The sequence below is a fragment of the Protopterus annectens genome, chromosome 3.part1 (genome assembly GCF_019279795.1).
Source record: "Protopterus annectens isolate FY-2018-M chromosome 3.part1, PAN1.0, whole genome shotgun sequence".
NCBI lineage: Eukaryota > Metazoa > Chordata > Ceratodontiformes > Protopteridae > Protopterus > Protopterus annectens.
Window position 1 is genome coordinate 1,530,953,178 of NC_056732.1, and position 13,538 is coordinate 1,530,966,715.

A 13,538-nucleotide genomic window follows, 5' to 3' on the forward strand; every position below is an offset into this window, starting at 1 on the left:
AATTGAAATACACGTACCTCATACAAGTAATCAAGTATCTCTAATATTGTTAAAATACTCGCCCCAATGAATAAGCCCATCTGACCACCAATGTCACCTAAAAAAGAAAGCAGAAAAGAAAAAGTGTATTACAATAGAGCACTGAGTTTATCACCTTTTTTAATCTGATGCTTGAAATTTGTATCTCTTAACTACTATGTCTTGAAATGTTAAGAAGATCAGTGAACAGAAATTATAGAATCCTTGATTGTAGTTTTATCAGCTGTGGTACAAGAATGAAGTCAAAGAATGTAAAGTTCTGAGCAAGCAAGCAATCCATGAAGTCTACTTCTGATAGAGAATAAAATGAATAGGCTACATTATATAATATGTTATAGATAACTGCTAACCTACTTAGCGTAGTGCTAGCTTAACTGAACTCTGAAAACTGATTAGCTGTAAACTGAAAATAGATAGCATTTAAAAATCAATGTTTCAACCTTCATTCTTCAAGAATTATCGAAAATATGCAAATATTGCATTTTACTTTTATAAATATTTCCAAAGAAGGCAGAAGGTTAAGATATGGCTGCTTAACCATGTTTCCTGTTTTAAGAGTGTTGGCGGTATCATCTTAAGGGTAAGAAAGTTGGGTTATACATACATTACAGAGGAAAAATAAACACACGTGAAGGCAATCAATCTGGTTAAAAATGGAAGAGGGGAACAACCCTTGCTTCCTCCTTTATTATAAAGCACATGGTCATGTGACCTCTCTTGACCTCTCCACACCAACGACGTCAGTGTAAGAGCACACATATGATCATTCCCTCTGTTATTATTATCAGCCAACACCTCCACTTGCTCCTACGCTGTACACAATACATTTTAAAAACATATTTTTGGATAACTTTTCCTTCACATTCCAAATACGTAATACATGAACTTTTCAATCTTCGATTTCGTAGCAGGTTTAGTAAAGACATCTGCAACCATGTCCATTGTCAAGCAATATTCAATGCTTATTTTGTCATCATTAAGTGCTGACCTGACAAAATTATACTTAATGTCAACATGTTTACATCTCTTTCGGCTTACTGGATTCTTCGACAAAGCGATTGCTCCTTGATTGTCCTCAGATATTGTTACTGGCACATACTTGCGCTCTCCATCCATTCCACTCAACAGCTGCACAAGGTACAAACTCTCCTGTGTTGTCACTGCCAGTGCCATGTGCTCTGCCTCACATGTAGATAACGCTACCGTTTGTGGCTTCTTTGATTTCCATGAAATAATAGGCATGTCTCTACTGAGGCTAAAGCAATAACCTGTTGTACTACGTCTATCGTTTTGATCTGTTGCCCAATCTGCATCACTGTATGCTATTAGCTGAAGTTTCCCTTCACTTTTCTTATAACACAGCTCTCTGCCCAATGTATCTTTTAAGTATCTTAACACATGTTTAGCTAGTGTTAAATGAGATTCAATCGGTTGTGACAAATATTGTGAAAGTTTACTTACAACCCAGCTAAGATCAGGTCTCGTGCTTGTCATAACATTTATCAAACTACCCACAAGCTCACGATATTTTCTTGGATCTGTAGATTCACTGTCACATTCAAAGTTTGGTTTCTGTTCAGAAGGGGTACTTCTTACTTTACAATTAGACATACCAAATTTCTCAAGAATTTTCGTGATGTACCTCTTTTGGTTCATCTTTACTTTACCACTATGTGCCTAGAAAATGTCTTAGCTGTCCCAGATCTTTCATTTTAAATTTAGCTTTGAGCATTTCCTTTACATCGTTTAGTGATTCATTGTCACTAGTTGTTATAATGAGATCGTCAACCCATATAATTAGGACTGTTTTCTCATTTTCAGCTTGTCTAGTGTATACACAGTGGTCTGCGGGGTTTTGGATAAAACTATTTTCACAAAGATAATCGTGCAACATTTTGTTCCAGTTACGCCCTGATTGTTTCAATCCGTATAATGACTTATTCAGTTTACAAACTACTTTTTCATCATTTTATTTCTTTTCAAAACCTTCAGGTTGCTCCATATACACCTCACAGTCAATAAGAGCATGTAAATAAGCCGTTTGTACATCCATCTGGTGCAATTCTAAATCGTACTGAGCTGCCATCTGCATTAGACTTCGTACAGATGTCATACTTGCAGTTGATGCAAATGTTTCATTATAGTCTATACCAGTGACTTGACTGTAGCCTTTAGCTACATATCTAGCTTTGTAAGTCTCAGTATTATCTGCATTGTCTTTTACAGTGAAAACCCACCTATCCACCACTGCATTTTTATCTTCTGGCAGTGTGGTGAGTGTAAATGTGTTTTCCTTTAAAGACTTAAGTTCCTCCTTCATAGCTTTGACCCACTTTTCTGAGTTAGACAAAGTCATGGCTTCTTTAAAGCTCTGCGGTGTGTTGCATATTAATCGGTAACAATAGTCAACATTAACTGTCACATAATCGTCATTTTTAACTTTACACTCATAGTCCTACAAGTATGCAGGTGGTTTTCTCTCTCTTTTAGAGAGCCTTTCCTCTTCTTGCTTTATTTTCATGTCTCCTTATTTTCATGTCTCCTTCATTCATTATAGATTCCGTGTGATTCACTTGTATTTCTTTTGTAATTTGACTATCAGCTTTTGATTCTGACTTAACATGCACACTTCTTCTGATATTAAGATCTTCATCCATCACTTCTGGGTCTGTCTGAATCTGGCATTTAGTTACATTCTTTGTAAAGAACTTGACTAACCTGTGTCTAAGGACCCTTCCTGTGTCAGGATAATAGACCAGATATGATGGGCTGTTTTTATTATAGAAAAAATGCTTTGTGGATACGTTGGGATATACAGTGCCCAAGTCATCATCACTTTTACTTTGCGCCCCTCTCTGTTTAGCAGCCATACCCTTGCATTACCTCTCTTCTGTGCAGCCCCACAGGTTCTCATTCCCTCAGCTAATTCCACAATATGTTGCTCCGGTTGGAAAGTTGCATCAAAGTATTTAAACTTTTTCAGGTCGTTAATTATGTGTGACGTGGAGCCAGTGTCCACCATTAATCCCTTCTGTTTTAATTAACGAATTTGATGCTTATTTATTCTGAAGACAAATGTGTGATCATCCAAGTCAGTTACTTGTTTCACATTGTCTTTCTTCTTTTATCTACAGTTACTGTCCCTGTGGCTAGAGTTTTTACACAAACTACACTAATGTCTCTGGCCTTTATATTCTCCACAGCATTCTTGTGCCCTGTGACCCTTTTGGCCACAGTTATAGCATATAATCTCTGCTTTTACTCTTTCCCTAAGGCCACTTGCTTTCATCACATTATCATTACTTACACTGGCATTAAATTTCTTCGTATGTTCATAGCTTCTCAACCTTGTTTTGAACTCACCAAAGCTCAACTTATCATCATCTTGTGTGATGTGTACTGCAAATGGTTTAAAAGTTTCAGGCAACCCTTTCAGAATCATTGCAATTAATAATCCATCACTGAGCTTCTCCCCAGCATTTCTAAGTGCCGTAATGGCTATCTCAGCCCTAATAATATAGTCTGTGACACTTTCACTGGTGACCTTCTGGAGGCTTATTAATTCGGTGTATAGGCTAATTACCATGGCTTCCCTTTCCCGGCATAATGGTTTCTCAGGATCTGAAGCACTTCTCTACCATCGTCTGTGACTTCTCTCATGACGAGGGACAAACTTTTGTCGTCTAAGAACTGTATTAGTTCTGCATATGCCTCCTCATTTTTCTCAGCATCATCGTCACCTTCCTCCTCATTCTCATCGCCCTCTGCTTCCTGCTGCACATTTCGCAAAATGGTGTCTTTCAGCCCTAGCAAACACAGGTGTCCCAGAAACTTTTGTCTCCCACAACTCGTAATTTTTCTCATCTCTGTTGAAACATAGTCTATGCCACTGGCTCCCTACTTCCCTCCTGGGCCCATAACCTGTTGGTGGTATCATCTAAATGGTAAGAAAGTCGGGTTAGACATACATTACAGAGGAAAAATAAACACACATGAAGGCAATCAATCTGGTTAAAAATGGAAGAGGGGAACAACCCTTGCTTCCTCCTTTATTATAAAGCACATGGTCATGTGACCTCTCTTAACCTCTCCACTCCAACGACATCAGTGTAAAAGCACAAATATGATCATTCACTCTCTTTTATTATCATCAGCCAGCAAAGAGTTTGTTTTATAATCCCATTGTATTAGTTTGTTGATTTGAATTTTTGTACATTAATGTCTGCCACATAGAAAGTCAGCATAAGGCAACAACTAAATTAGGTAAAATATCGTTCACTTACTGACTTTATCATTGCAGAAAGTGGCAACTAAAAAAAGCACTAGCCCACCAGATATTCTTTGCATGTTAAAAAACATTCAGCTTTGTGGTCTATTTACTTGTCAGAAGGATACAGTCCAGAACCTCATTACATATATAAATTAGCCTAAGAATAACAGGCACTACATTTCTATTTTACATTCCAGTTTTAATATACAGCAAATTAAGTATACTCTACATTTCTGCTCCATTTCAAATACATCAAATCCGCATCCTTCACCTTGGTACATCACAGCATACACTTAAATGACTATAACTCTGATATACTAGAAATCACTACTGCCTTTAAAATAGTGTCATTTTTACATTAAAATAGTGTAGAACAACCAGAAATTATGTGTCTCCATGTAGATTAAAAATGCACAATTATTTATACATTAATACAGTTTTCATTAATACAAAAATAGCTCCATTGTATAACAATAATACAACAGTATATAATTAATTATGCAATGATAGCTCATTATTATTCAAAAAGTCTAGGCTGATAGGTCAGCCCAACCAGCATGCCCACTGTAAATTAAGCATATACCAACAAAAAATTCTGGTCACTGAAGTGTGAACGGATTTTTTTCTATTAATATATGCTATAGAAATATACATCCTAGCTGTCCAGATTTTCACAGAATGTCTAGATTTTTGTCTCATATTTTTGATCTGTCCCTTATAACATTTCACTGAGTCACAAGTCACTGAGGAGTGAAGTCATGTATTTCAATTTAGGAATTCATCTCCTTCAGGCAATGCACGATAGCATAAATCTTATTATTCTAGCAACTTTCTAAGTTTATAAGAGCAACATTTATATCAGTCCCTATTTTTGGGGCCTTTGTCCCCATTATTTAAGGCTTTGTCGACATTTCTTGATCTAAGAGGTCAGGAGGTATGTACAGAGGGCAGAGCAAATACAAGAAAAATCAGGTGCTTTTTGCATAACTGAAGAAATGTACCTGATTTTCCTTGTATTTTTGCCTTGTCTCTCTCGTACCTCTAAACTGTCCAGTTTTTATAGTATTAAAAAAACAAACAAACAAAAAAAAAAACAACGGAGATACAGAGAACTTTTTTTCTCTGTTGCTTGTTTTCAACAGCACTAATGTACTGCGCAAGCTTGGGCGCAAATGCAATATATCAACAGACACAGAAAAATGAAGAAACAATAATGAGGAGCACTACAGAGCCATTATAATGAGACATTATTTAAGAAATCTAAGCAATTTCTTTCTTAAATAATGTCATTGTATAATAGGAATAACCAACTCATGGGTGTGGGTATGTGACACCCCTGCACTGGCCCAGTAATCAAGGAGCCTCAATCCCCACCACTGGCAACAGTGAGGGACGTACGCAATGGGAGGATGACAAGTACACACACGGTAAAATACAATTTCCCTTAAGAGCACACAAAGATCACAGTCAGCCTGGGGCTGGTTTCTCCCTCTTTCTCCAGATCCCCAATAAGACTCCCCACTGGCACAGCTATAGGGTTAAGATCTCAGCTAAGGGGTCAAGCCAAGACCTCCAGCACCCTCGCTGTCCAACCAGCGCTTTGGGCCCCTTCCCAAGTAGCTCATACACACACACACACACACACACACACACACACACACACACACACACACACACACACACACACACACACACACACTTTGAGATTTGATTTATATACAAACTCACAGACACTCCCGGGGAAGGCTGGCAAAGGTTTAATAGCTATGCCCCCTTCTGCCCAGAATATAAGGTAGTTATCACTGTCACCAACCACTACTTATCAGCTACTATAAGGCCCTTACAAAGGGTGACCAATCCTACTGTGTAATGTTACTATTAATCTAACTGGTAGACTTTGACCAAGTGCCAGGCTATTAGGAGTGGCATGTACAGTGTCACCAAATACATATGCAAGTACTCTAAGACCTTAAATATGTCTCACAAATATCAGCCACAAAGATTGGTTTAAATATATTTAATAATAAATAATAGAAGAGCAAGAAATGCTCAAACAACACAGTAAATACAAAGTTCAGACTCACAGGAAATGTTTTAAAACAACATTGTAGGACAGTCTCACATAAATACAGAAAACATCTAAACTAATCTTTACTATATTCCTATCTATCTCTAAAAGAGATACTATGCCTAAATCTTACTTACAGAGGAACACGCAGGCAGTTGTGCTGATGATGGATGTTTCCAGGTCAAATACAAAATGCCCAGATTCTCTCTGGGAGAGTTCTTAAGTTAATATCAAATATTACTGCTGGGTCAGCCTGGATGACATCACTATGTCACCTGACTTCAGTTCCCAAGCTACCCCATTGTCAGAAAGTACAAGCATTTTTAGCATCTCTGTGAAAAATATATATCTTTCAGGACTGTGTAGCTGATAGGACGCCATAGAGCAATAAAAACACTACATTTTAAACATAGCAATTAATTTTCTCCAAGACAATAGAAAAAACTTCGAGCTCTAGACATCTTGTCTTCTTGCTACATTAACTAACATTTATAGCACATCGTAAAGCACTTTGATTTTCAACTTATTTTCTTGAAGTTTTGCAAGTTAACTCTGTATGTTCCAGCTTCTACTATTAGAACATACATTTACACAGGTATATAGTTTATATACATTTCTGTTCTTTTCCAGTAGGGTACACTGTGGTTACATTCTTGAAGCTCAGTATATAACATACAGTTCTGTATAAAGCATATCAATATTCACAAATGACATATGATTATTTACAAAATTCCAGGTAGCTGGGCTGGCAGTGTCACATTCCCCCCCAAAAAAACTCAAGCTAGTTTTTTAAGTGATCCTAGAGAAACGTTGCTTGAGAGGGTTGAGCCTATCTGGGAACAACTTACCTCATTCCCTTTCTTGACAGCCCATCTGAGTTGGCATTGCTAAATCCACTGGAGTGCTGCACTGTCATATATAGGTTCATAGGTGGGTACTAGGCTATCGGCCCAAGGGCCTAAGCAAGCCTAGCCAACAAGGTTCCCTGGCTTATGCCACCCAAGAAAGTCAATTTCCTGTGCCCCTGTTGAGCAGAGCCACAGAAGTGATACCCGGGGTGTATTTCCTATTTCCCATACACTCATCAAGATTTTTCTTGAGGAGTGCTAATGAGGAACTTTGCTTGACATAGATGGGTAGCTTGTTCCAGAGTATAGGAATACTCTGGGCCAGGAATCTATCCCTCCAGCATGTCCTGTTTATTGTGGTGACAAGGTTTATGTCCCTAAAGCATGTAGCTCGGCAGGATTGGGATTTCTTTAGGTGTAGCATGTCCAAAAGCTCTGGGTTTAACATAGCTTTATATGTTAGGCAGAGATCTCCTCGGAGTAGGTGATATGCTACATAGTAAAGCTGGAGTTTTTTGAGACGGTCTGTTTGAGGCCAGTAATCCTCTTTGTGAGGTACTTCTGTGGCCTTTCCAGCTGCTGCAGATGTCTTGTGAGGTTCATTCCAAAACGGGCGTTGTACTCTATAATGGGTCAAATGAGGGCCGAGTAGAGGGGAACAATGACCTCTTTTTTTCCTGGAAGAGAACTCTTTTCTGATGAGGTGTGCCACATAGAAGGATTTCCTGACTACTGTGGTGATGTGATTATCAAAGGAGAGACTACTGTCCACCTGGGTCCCAAGGTCTCTTATCACACATTCGGTGTTAAGTAGACTGCCGTTTATGTGGTAATTCATGGGAACAGAGTTTTTACCAATGGAGATGACAATGCACGTTTTGGCATTGAGCTTGAGGCCATGCCTCTGACACCAGGCATCTGTCTCAGTGAGACCTTTCTGTAGGATGTCCACATCATTTGGGGACTCGACTATGGCTCCTAGTTTACAGTCATCTGTGAACTTCGTTAGCCAGAGGCCTTCTGTGTTAGCCTGTACTTCAGAGAATATATGCTTGCAACCCTAGGCTCTACCTTAATTACTTGGCATTTTGCCGGCTGGCTCGATGTAGCCATGGTAAGGGATTGTGATCTGTAACAACAGTGAATTTCCTTCCATACAGATAAGGCTGATGTTTCTGCAGTGGCCACACTATGGCTAGATATTTCTTTCCTACAGCTGCATAGCATTCCTCCCTGGGTTGGAGCATATGACTGAGATATACCACTGGGTGCTCTTCTTCCTCTGAGGAAACCTGGCTAAATACAGCCCCCACCCCATGGTTTGAAGCATCCACCTGCACAACAAATTCTTTGCTGTAATCTGGACTAGCTAATACAGGGGGTACTCTCAAAACTCCTTTAAACTTCTGAAATGCCTGCTCACATGCTGGGGTCCACTCTACCTTATCTGGCCTATTTTCCTTGTCAGGTCTGTGAGGGGAGCAGCTATGGTACTATAGTTGGGAACACACTTTCTGTAGTACCCCTCTGTCCCTAAGAATGCCCACACCTGCTTTTTGTTAACAGGGCCAGGCCATGCCTGAATGGCTTCCACTTTGGCAGGTTCTGGCCTGATCTTACCATGCCCCACTCTATGTCCCAAGTAGGAGACCTCTGCCATACCCACCTGACATTTTCTGGCCTTAATGGTCAACCTTGCCTCTGTAGTCTGCCCAGCACCTCTCTGACATGTTGGAGGTGCTCTTGCCAGGAATGGCTGTAAATGGCAATATCATCTAGGTAAGCAAGGGCAAATTCTCCTGCTTGGATACAATCTACCAGCCTATGGAAAGTTGCTGGGGTATTTTTTATCCCAAAGGGCATTCTTGTAAACTCATACAAGTCAAAAGGAGTCACAAAGGCCGACCTCTGTCTAGTGCTGGGAGTCAAGGGTACCTGCCAGTAACCCATGGTAGGATCAATAGTGGTAAGATACTTAGACCCACCCAGCTGCTCTAGGGCTTCATCTGTCCTAGGCATGGGGTAAGCATCTGACTTTGTGTGAATATTTAATTTCCTGTAGTTCACACAGAACCTGCTGCTGCCATCCTTCTTTGGTACCAGCACCACCACCAGGGACTGCTGGACTCCTGACTTACCTGTAGTTTCAACATTTCCTGTATCTCCTCCCTCAGAGTCTGTTTGACTGTCTCAAGCACCCTATAAGGGGCCTGATCAATAGACCTTTGGGGTCCTGTATCCACATGTTGCTGCACGAGGTGGGTGCACCCTGGTTTTCCAGTGAACATATCCCCAAATTCCTGTAACACTGCTTGGATTTCTCTAACCTGGGTAGTGGATAGCTGCTGGGACATTGCTACCCCTTCCACTGAGGTGTCAGTTCAAGCCTCACTGAGGAGATCATTCACTAGATCCCCCTCAGACTCCTCCTGCCATCCACTGCAAATACTCTGCACAAGGGCCTCCCTATCATGGTAAGGTTTCATCATGCTAACATGGTACAATTTGTGCCGCTGCCTCCTGCCTAGCAGTTCCACCATGTAGTTAACATCACTTAACCTTTCTTATCACCTTGTAGGGTCCCTCCCAAGCTGCCTGCAGCTTGTTGTGTCTGACAGGAATAAGAACCATTTCCTGCTGCCCTACAGACACTCTCTATCTCGAGCATTCCTGTTATACCAGACCTTTTTCTGCTGTTGCACTTCTGCCAGGTTCTCCTGGGCCAAGCCCATGAGTTCCCTGAGCCTTGTTGTGATGTTTAGGACATACAGTATGCCACAACAGACTCCTTGTGGGATTCACACTCACCCTCCCACTCATCTCGAATCAAATCCAAAGGTCCCCTCACCCTATGCCCATACCGCAACTCAAACCTGTAGATTCCTGGGGCACCTCTCTGTAAGCAAACAACATATGGGGAAAATATTTGTCCCACTCCCTCTTAAACTCTTCTGTGAATGCCCATAACATGGACTTGAGTTTAACCTCTCTACAAAACCATTAGCCTGGGGATGGTAGGGGGTGGTCTTTAGGTGCTTCACCCCACAGTACTTACACAGACAAGCCAGCAGGTCTGACATGAAATTGGCACCACTGTCAGTCAGTATTTCTTTTGGGAAACCTACCCTGCTGAAAATCTCTAACAAAACATTTGCCACCTTCTCTGCTTCAGTGGAGGACAGAGCCACTGCCTCAGGGTATCAGATAGCATAATCTACTACCACCAGGATATTCTTTTTCCCTGTGGAACTTGGAGTACTCAGAGGCCTCACAATATCCATAGCTACCCTCTGAAATGCCTCCTCAGTCACAGGCAAAGGCATCAAAGGAGCTTTCCCCTTGTCTCCTGCCTTGCCTACCTTTTGGCACGGCTCACAGGTCCTGCAATACCCTGTTACATCTATGGAAATCCCAGGCCAATAAAAGTTCTGCAAAATATGTCTCTTTATACATGTTATGCCTATATGACCTGCAAAGGGAATATCATGGGCTATGGCTAGAAGTGCCAGATGGTAGGCTCTGGGCACTACCAGCTGCTGTATTCTCTCACCCTCTAGCCCTCCCTCAGGGGTCCACACTCTATACAGTAACCCTTTGTCCCACTATACAGATTCCCCTTTTCTTGAGAATCAGGTGCCTCACTAGCTACCTCTCACAGGCCTTGTAATGTAAGGTCTGAGAGTTGGGCCTGTCTCAACTGTCTGTTTGTAACCCTTCCCATCCCCTCTTCCACAGGAAGTCTGGCATCCTCTGACAGCGGTGCCTCACTGTCAGTCTGAGTACTACTACTCACCTCTGCCCTTGCAGTCACTCTGTCCATGGGAACATCAGTACCCACAAGTAGCTGTGGCTTACCTTCAGTCTCACTGCTACAGGGTATCTCCCTCCCTGAAGTAACCACCTCACGAGTCCTGGCTGCAAGTATGTGGTCTGTCTCAGTCTCCTCCAGGCTACCAGACCCCCATGCTTGTCTCCAATTCTGACTGCGTGTAACTGCATTATCAAAATCATTCCCTATCAGGACATCTGTAGGGATATCCTCAAACACACCTACTTGCTGGCTTCCTTTTCCACCCTCCCAGTCAAGGTGAACCCTAGCAAAGGTATTTGAAATGGGGTCACTCCTAAAGCTGTGACTTGAGCAGACTGCCCAAGCAAGTAGTGCTCCTCTTTAACCATTGCAGGTGTCACAATGGTTAGGCCAGAGGCTGTGTCTCTCTTAGCCATGGCTTCTTTTCCATTAACTAAGATAGGATATAACCTCTTGTGGTAGCTTTGTACCCTTGTTGTTTCAAGACAACCTACTGTTGGCATTTTGTCATTCCCACTTACTGACTTTCCCACCTTTTGCTCCACACCTTGCCTCCGTGAACATCTATATGCTACATGGCCCCAATGGTTGCTTTAAAATATTTGATTCTTGGTCCTGGATGTGTAGCTGGAACACTGGCTTCTCCTGCTACTGGCAAACTCTGTTGGGGCAGTTTGGGCTACCCACAATGGGTTCCCTTAGACCCATGAGAAGCACTGGGTGTCTCTTTCCTGTGCAGTGATGCCCTGCTTCCTAGGTATAGGTCTCCCTTCTTCCCCAACTCATCTGCAGTATTGCATTGTGTATCAGCAAACCAGATACTCATGTCCTCAGGCAAAGTGCTAAGGGCTTGTTCCCTCACCAAATGGTCTGCCAGCCCTTCAAAAGTGGTGACCTGACATTCACTCACCCACCTATGAAAATAAGTGCTTAGTTCACCAATATATTCCAGCCTTCAGCAATATATTCACACACACTTTCATCTGCCTTGCATCTATGCTCACAAAACTTTTTCCTATAAGCTTCCTGTGTTAACTTAAAACATTCTAGCAAACAGTTTTTTGTGTAAAAAGCACATAGGAAACTGTGATACCCTCTCCGAAAATCAGCCTGGATTCTGGAATGGACACAGGAAACACTACTTAACTGGTGTTCCTCAATAATGTAATTTACAGCCTTATGAAGGAAATGCAATTAATTGGCATGGTCTTTTTTGATATCACTAAAGCTTTCAACCCCATTTATCATCAGAGACTCATAAAATAACAACACTTGTATGGCTTATACCAAAACAAGCAAAAGTGGTTCACCAGCTCTCTACAAAACAGACCTTTAAAAGTCCAGGTAGGTTCACTCAACATAACACCCTATTACAGTAACTTCCTGGGGCCCACAAGGGTCAGTGTTCAGAGTTGTCCGTCTGTCATTAACACTGTTTTATGTAGGTAGTCTGGCAATTTGATTGGCTAGTGACTCAACTACCTATATTAGTTAGGTCTTAAACTCAGTCCTGGCACCTGTTGTTAATTTCTTCAGTTATTTAGGCCTAACTCAAAACTTTAGAAAGACCACAACTATGCTATTCAGCAGCTTGTAAAGGCTAAATAAACTGTCTTTTGGCTTTTCCCGGTTAGGGGTCGCCACAGCGGAACTCCGGTCCGCTAATGATTGGCAGTAGATTTTTACGTGCTGGTTTGCCAGGCCTAATGCACAACCTTCAATGAAGGAACGCCCATTCACGCATGTCGACACACAGAAGACGCTCTAACTGAGAATCGAACGTGCAACGTCTAACTATGAGGTGACAATGCTATCGCAGCACCACCACCGCAATTGTAAAGGCTAAATATGGTACCTAAATAATGTGCCTGCCTCTGCTGGCACAGCTCTTGCCGCTACAAAAGAATTTAGAAACCTTGAAGTCTGGTTGGGTACCTGTTTATCCTTCCCTGGAGATGTACACAGAGGCCAAGTACAATAAAGATGCTTGGTACATGTAGCAAAAAGGGGAAGTTCTTAAAATGGGAAGCCAGAGTTCCACTTTGAAATGATGTACTTATTCTAGAACTGCAAGTTGCTGTTTCTGTTTTTACCGGACTCATCCATAAAATAAACAGAAAATACAAAGTAGTTTAAACAAAATAAACACATTTATGGTGAGTTTATAGGGAAAGAAGCATCACTGCTGGATTCTCAAAAAAACCTTCTCATCACCTAAAGTACAATGTTATTGAAATGAACCCAAACTTTTAAGTAAAGGGCAACGATAATGATGATGATGATGAGTAGGACCCTCTGTTCTGTCTTTGTATCTTGCTTAGCTCTCTCAGTCCCACAGTATTTCCATGAATACAGCAATGAATCCTTCTCTGTATGTAACCCTAACATTGAGAGTCCATTGCCAGACAGACTCTGTCTTTCACTATTAGTGATTTTAGTACTCTACACAAATACTGCCAAAGCCGACTCATGCAAAACGAATAACCGGACAAAACAAGCACA

At 41.3% G+C, this 13,538-nt stretch overlaps 1 protein-coding gene across 1 annotated transcript in view; it reads right to left on the minus strand.

Moving 5' to 3' along the window:
- ASIC3 (acid sensing ion channel subunit 3) overlaps positions 1–13,538 on the minus strand; it is a 522,157-nt gene that overhangs the window by 181,418 nt on the left and 327,201 nt on the right. The window contains exon 8 of the mRNA XM_044066319.1: positions 18–97. Within this exon, the coding sequence (XP_043922254.1) occupies positions 18–97 (80 nt within the window). The remainder of the gene's footprint in view (positions 1–17; positions 98–13,538) is intronic.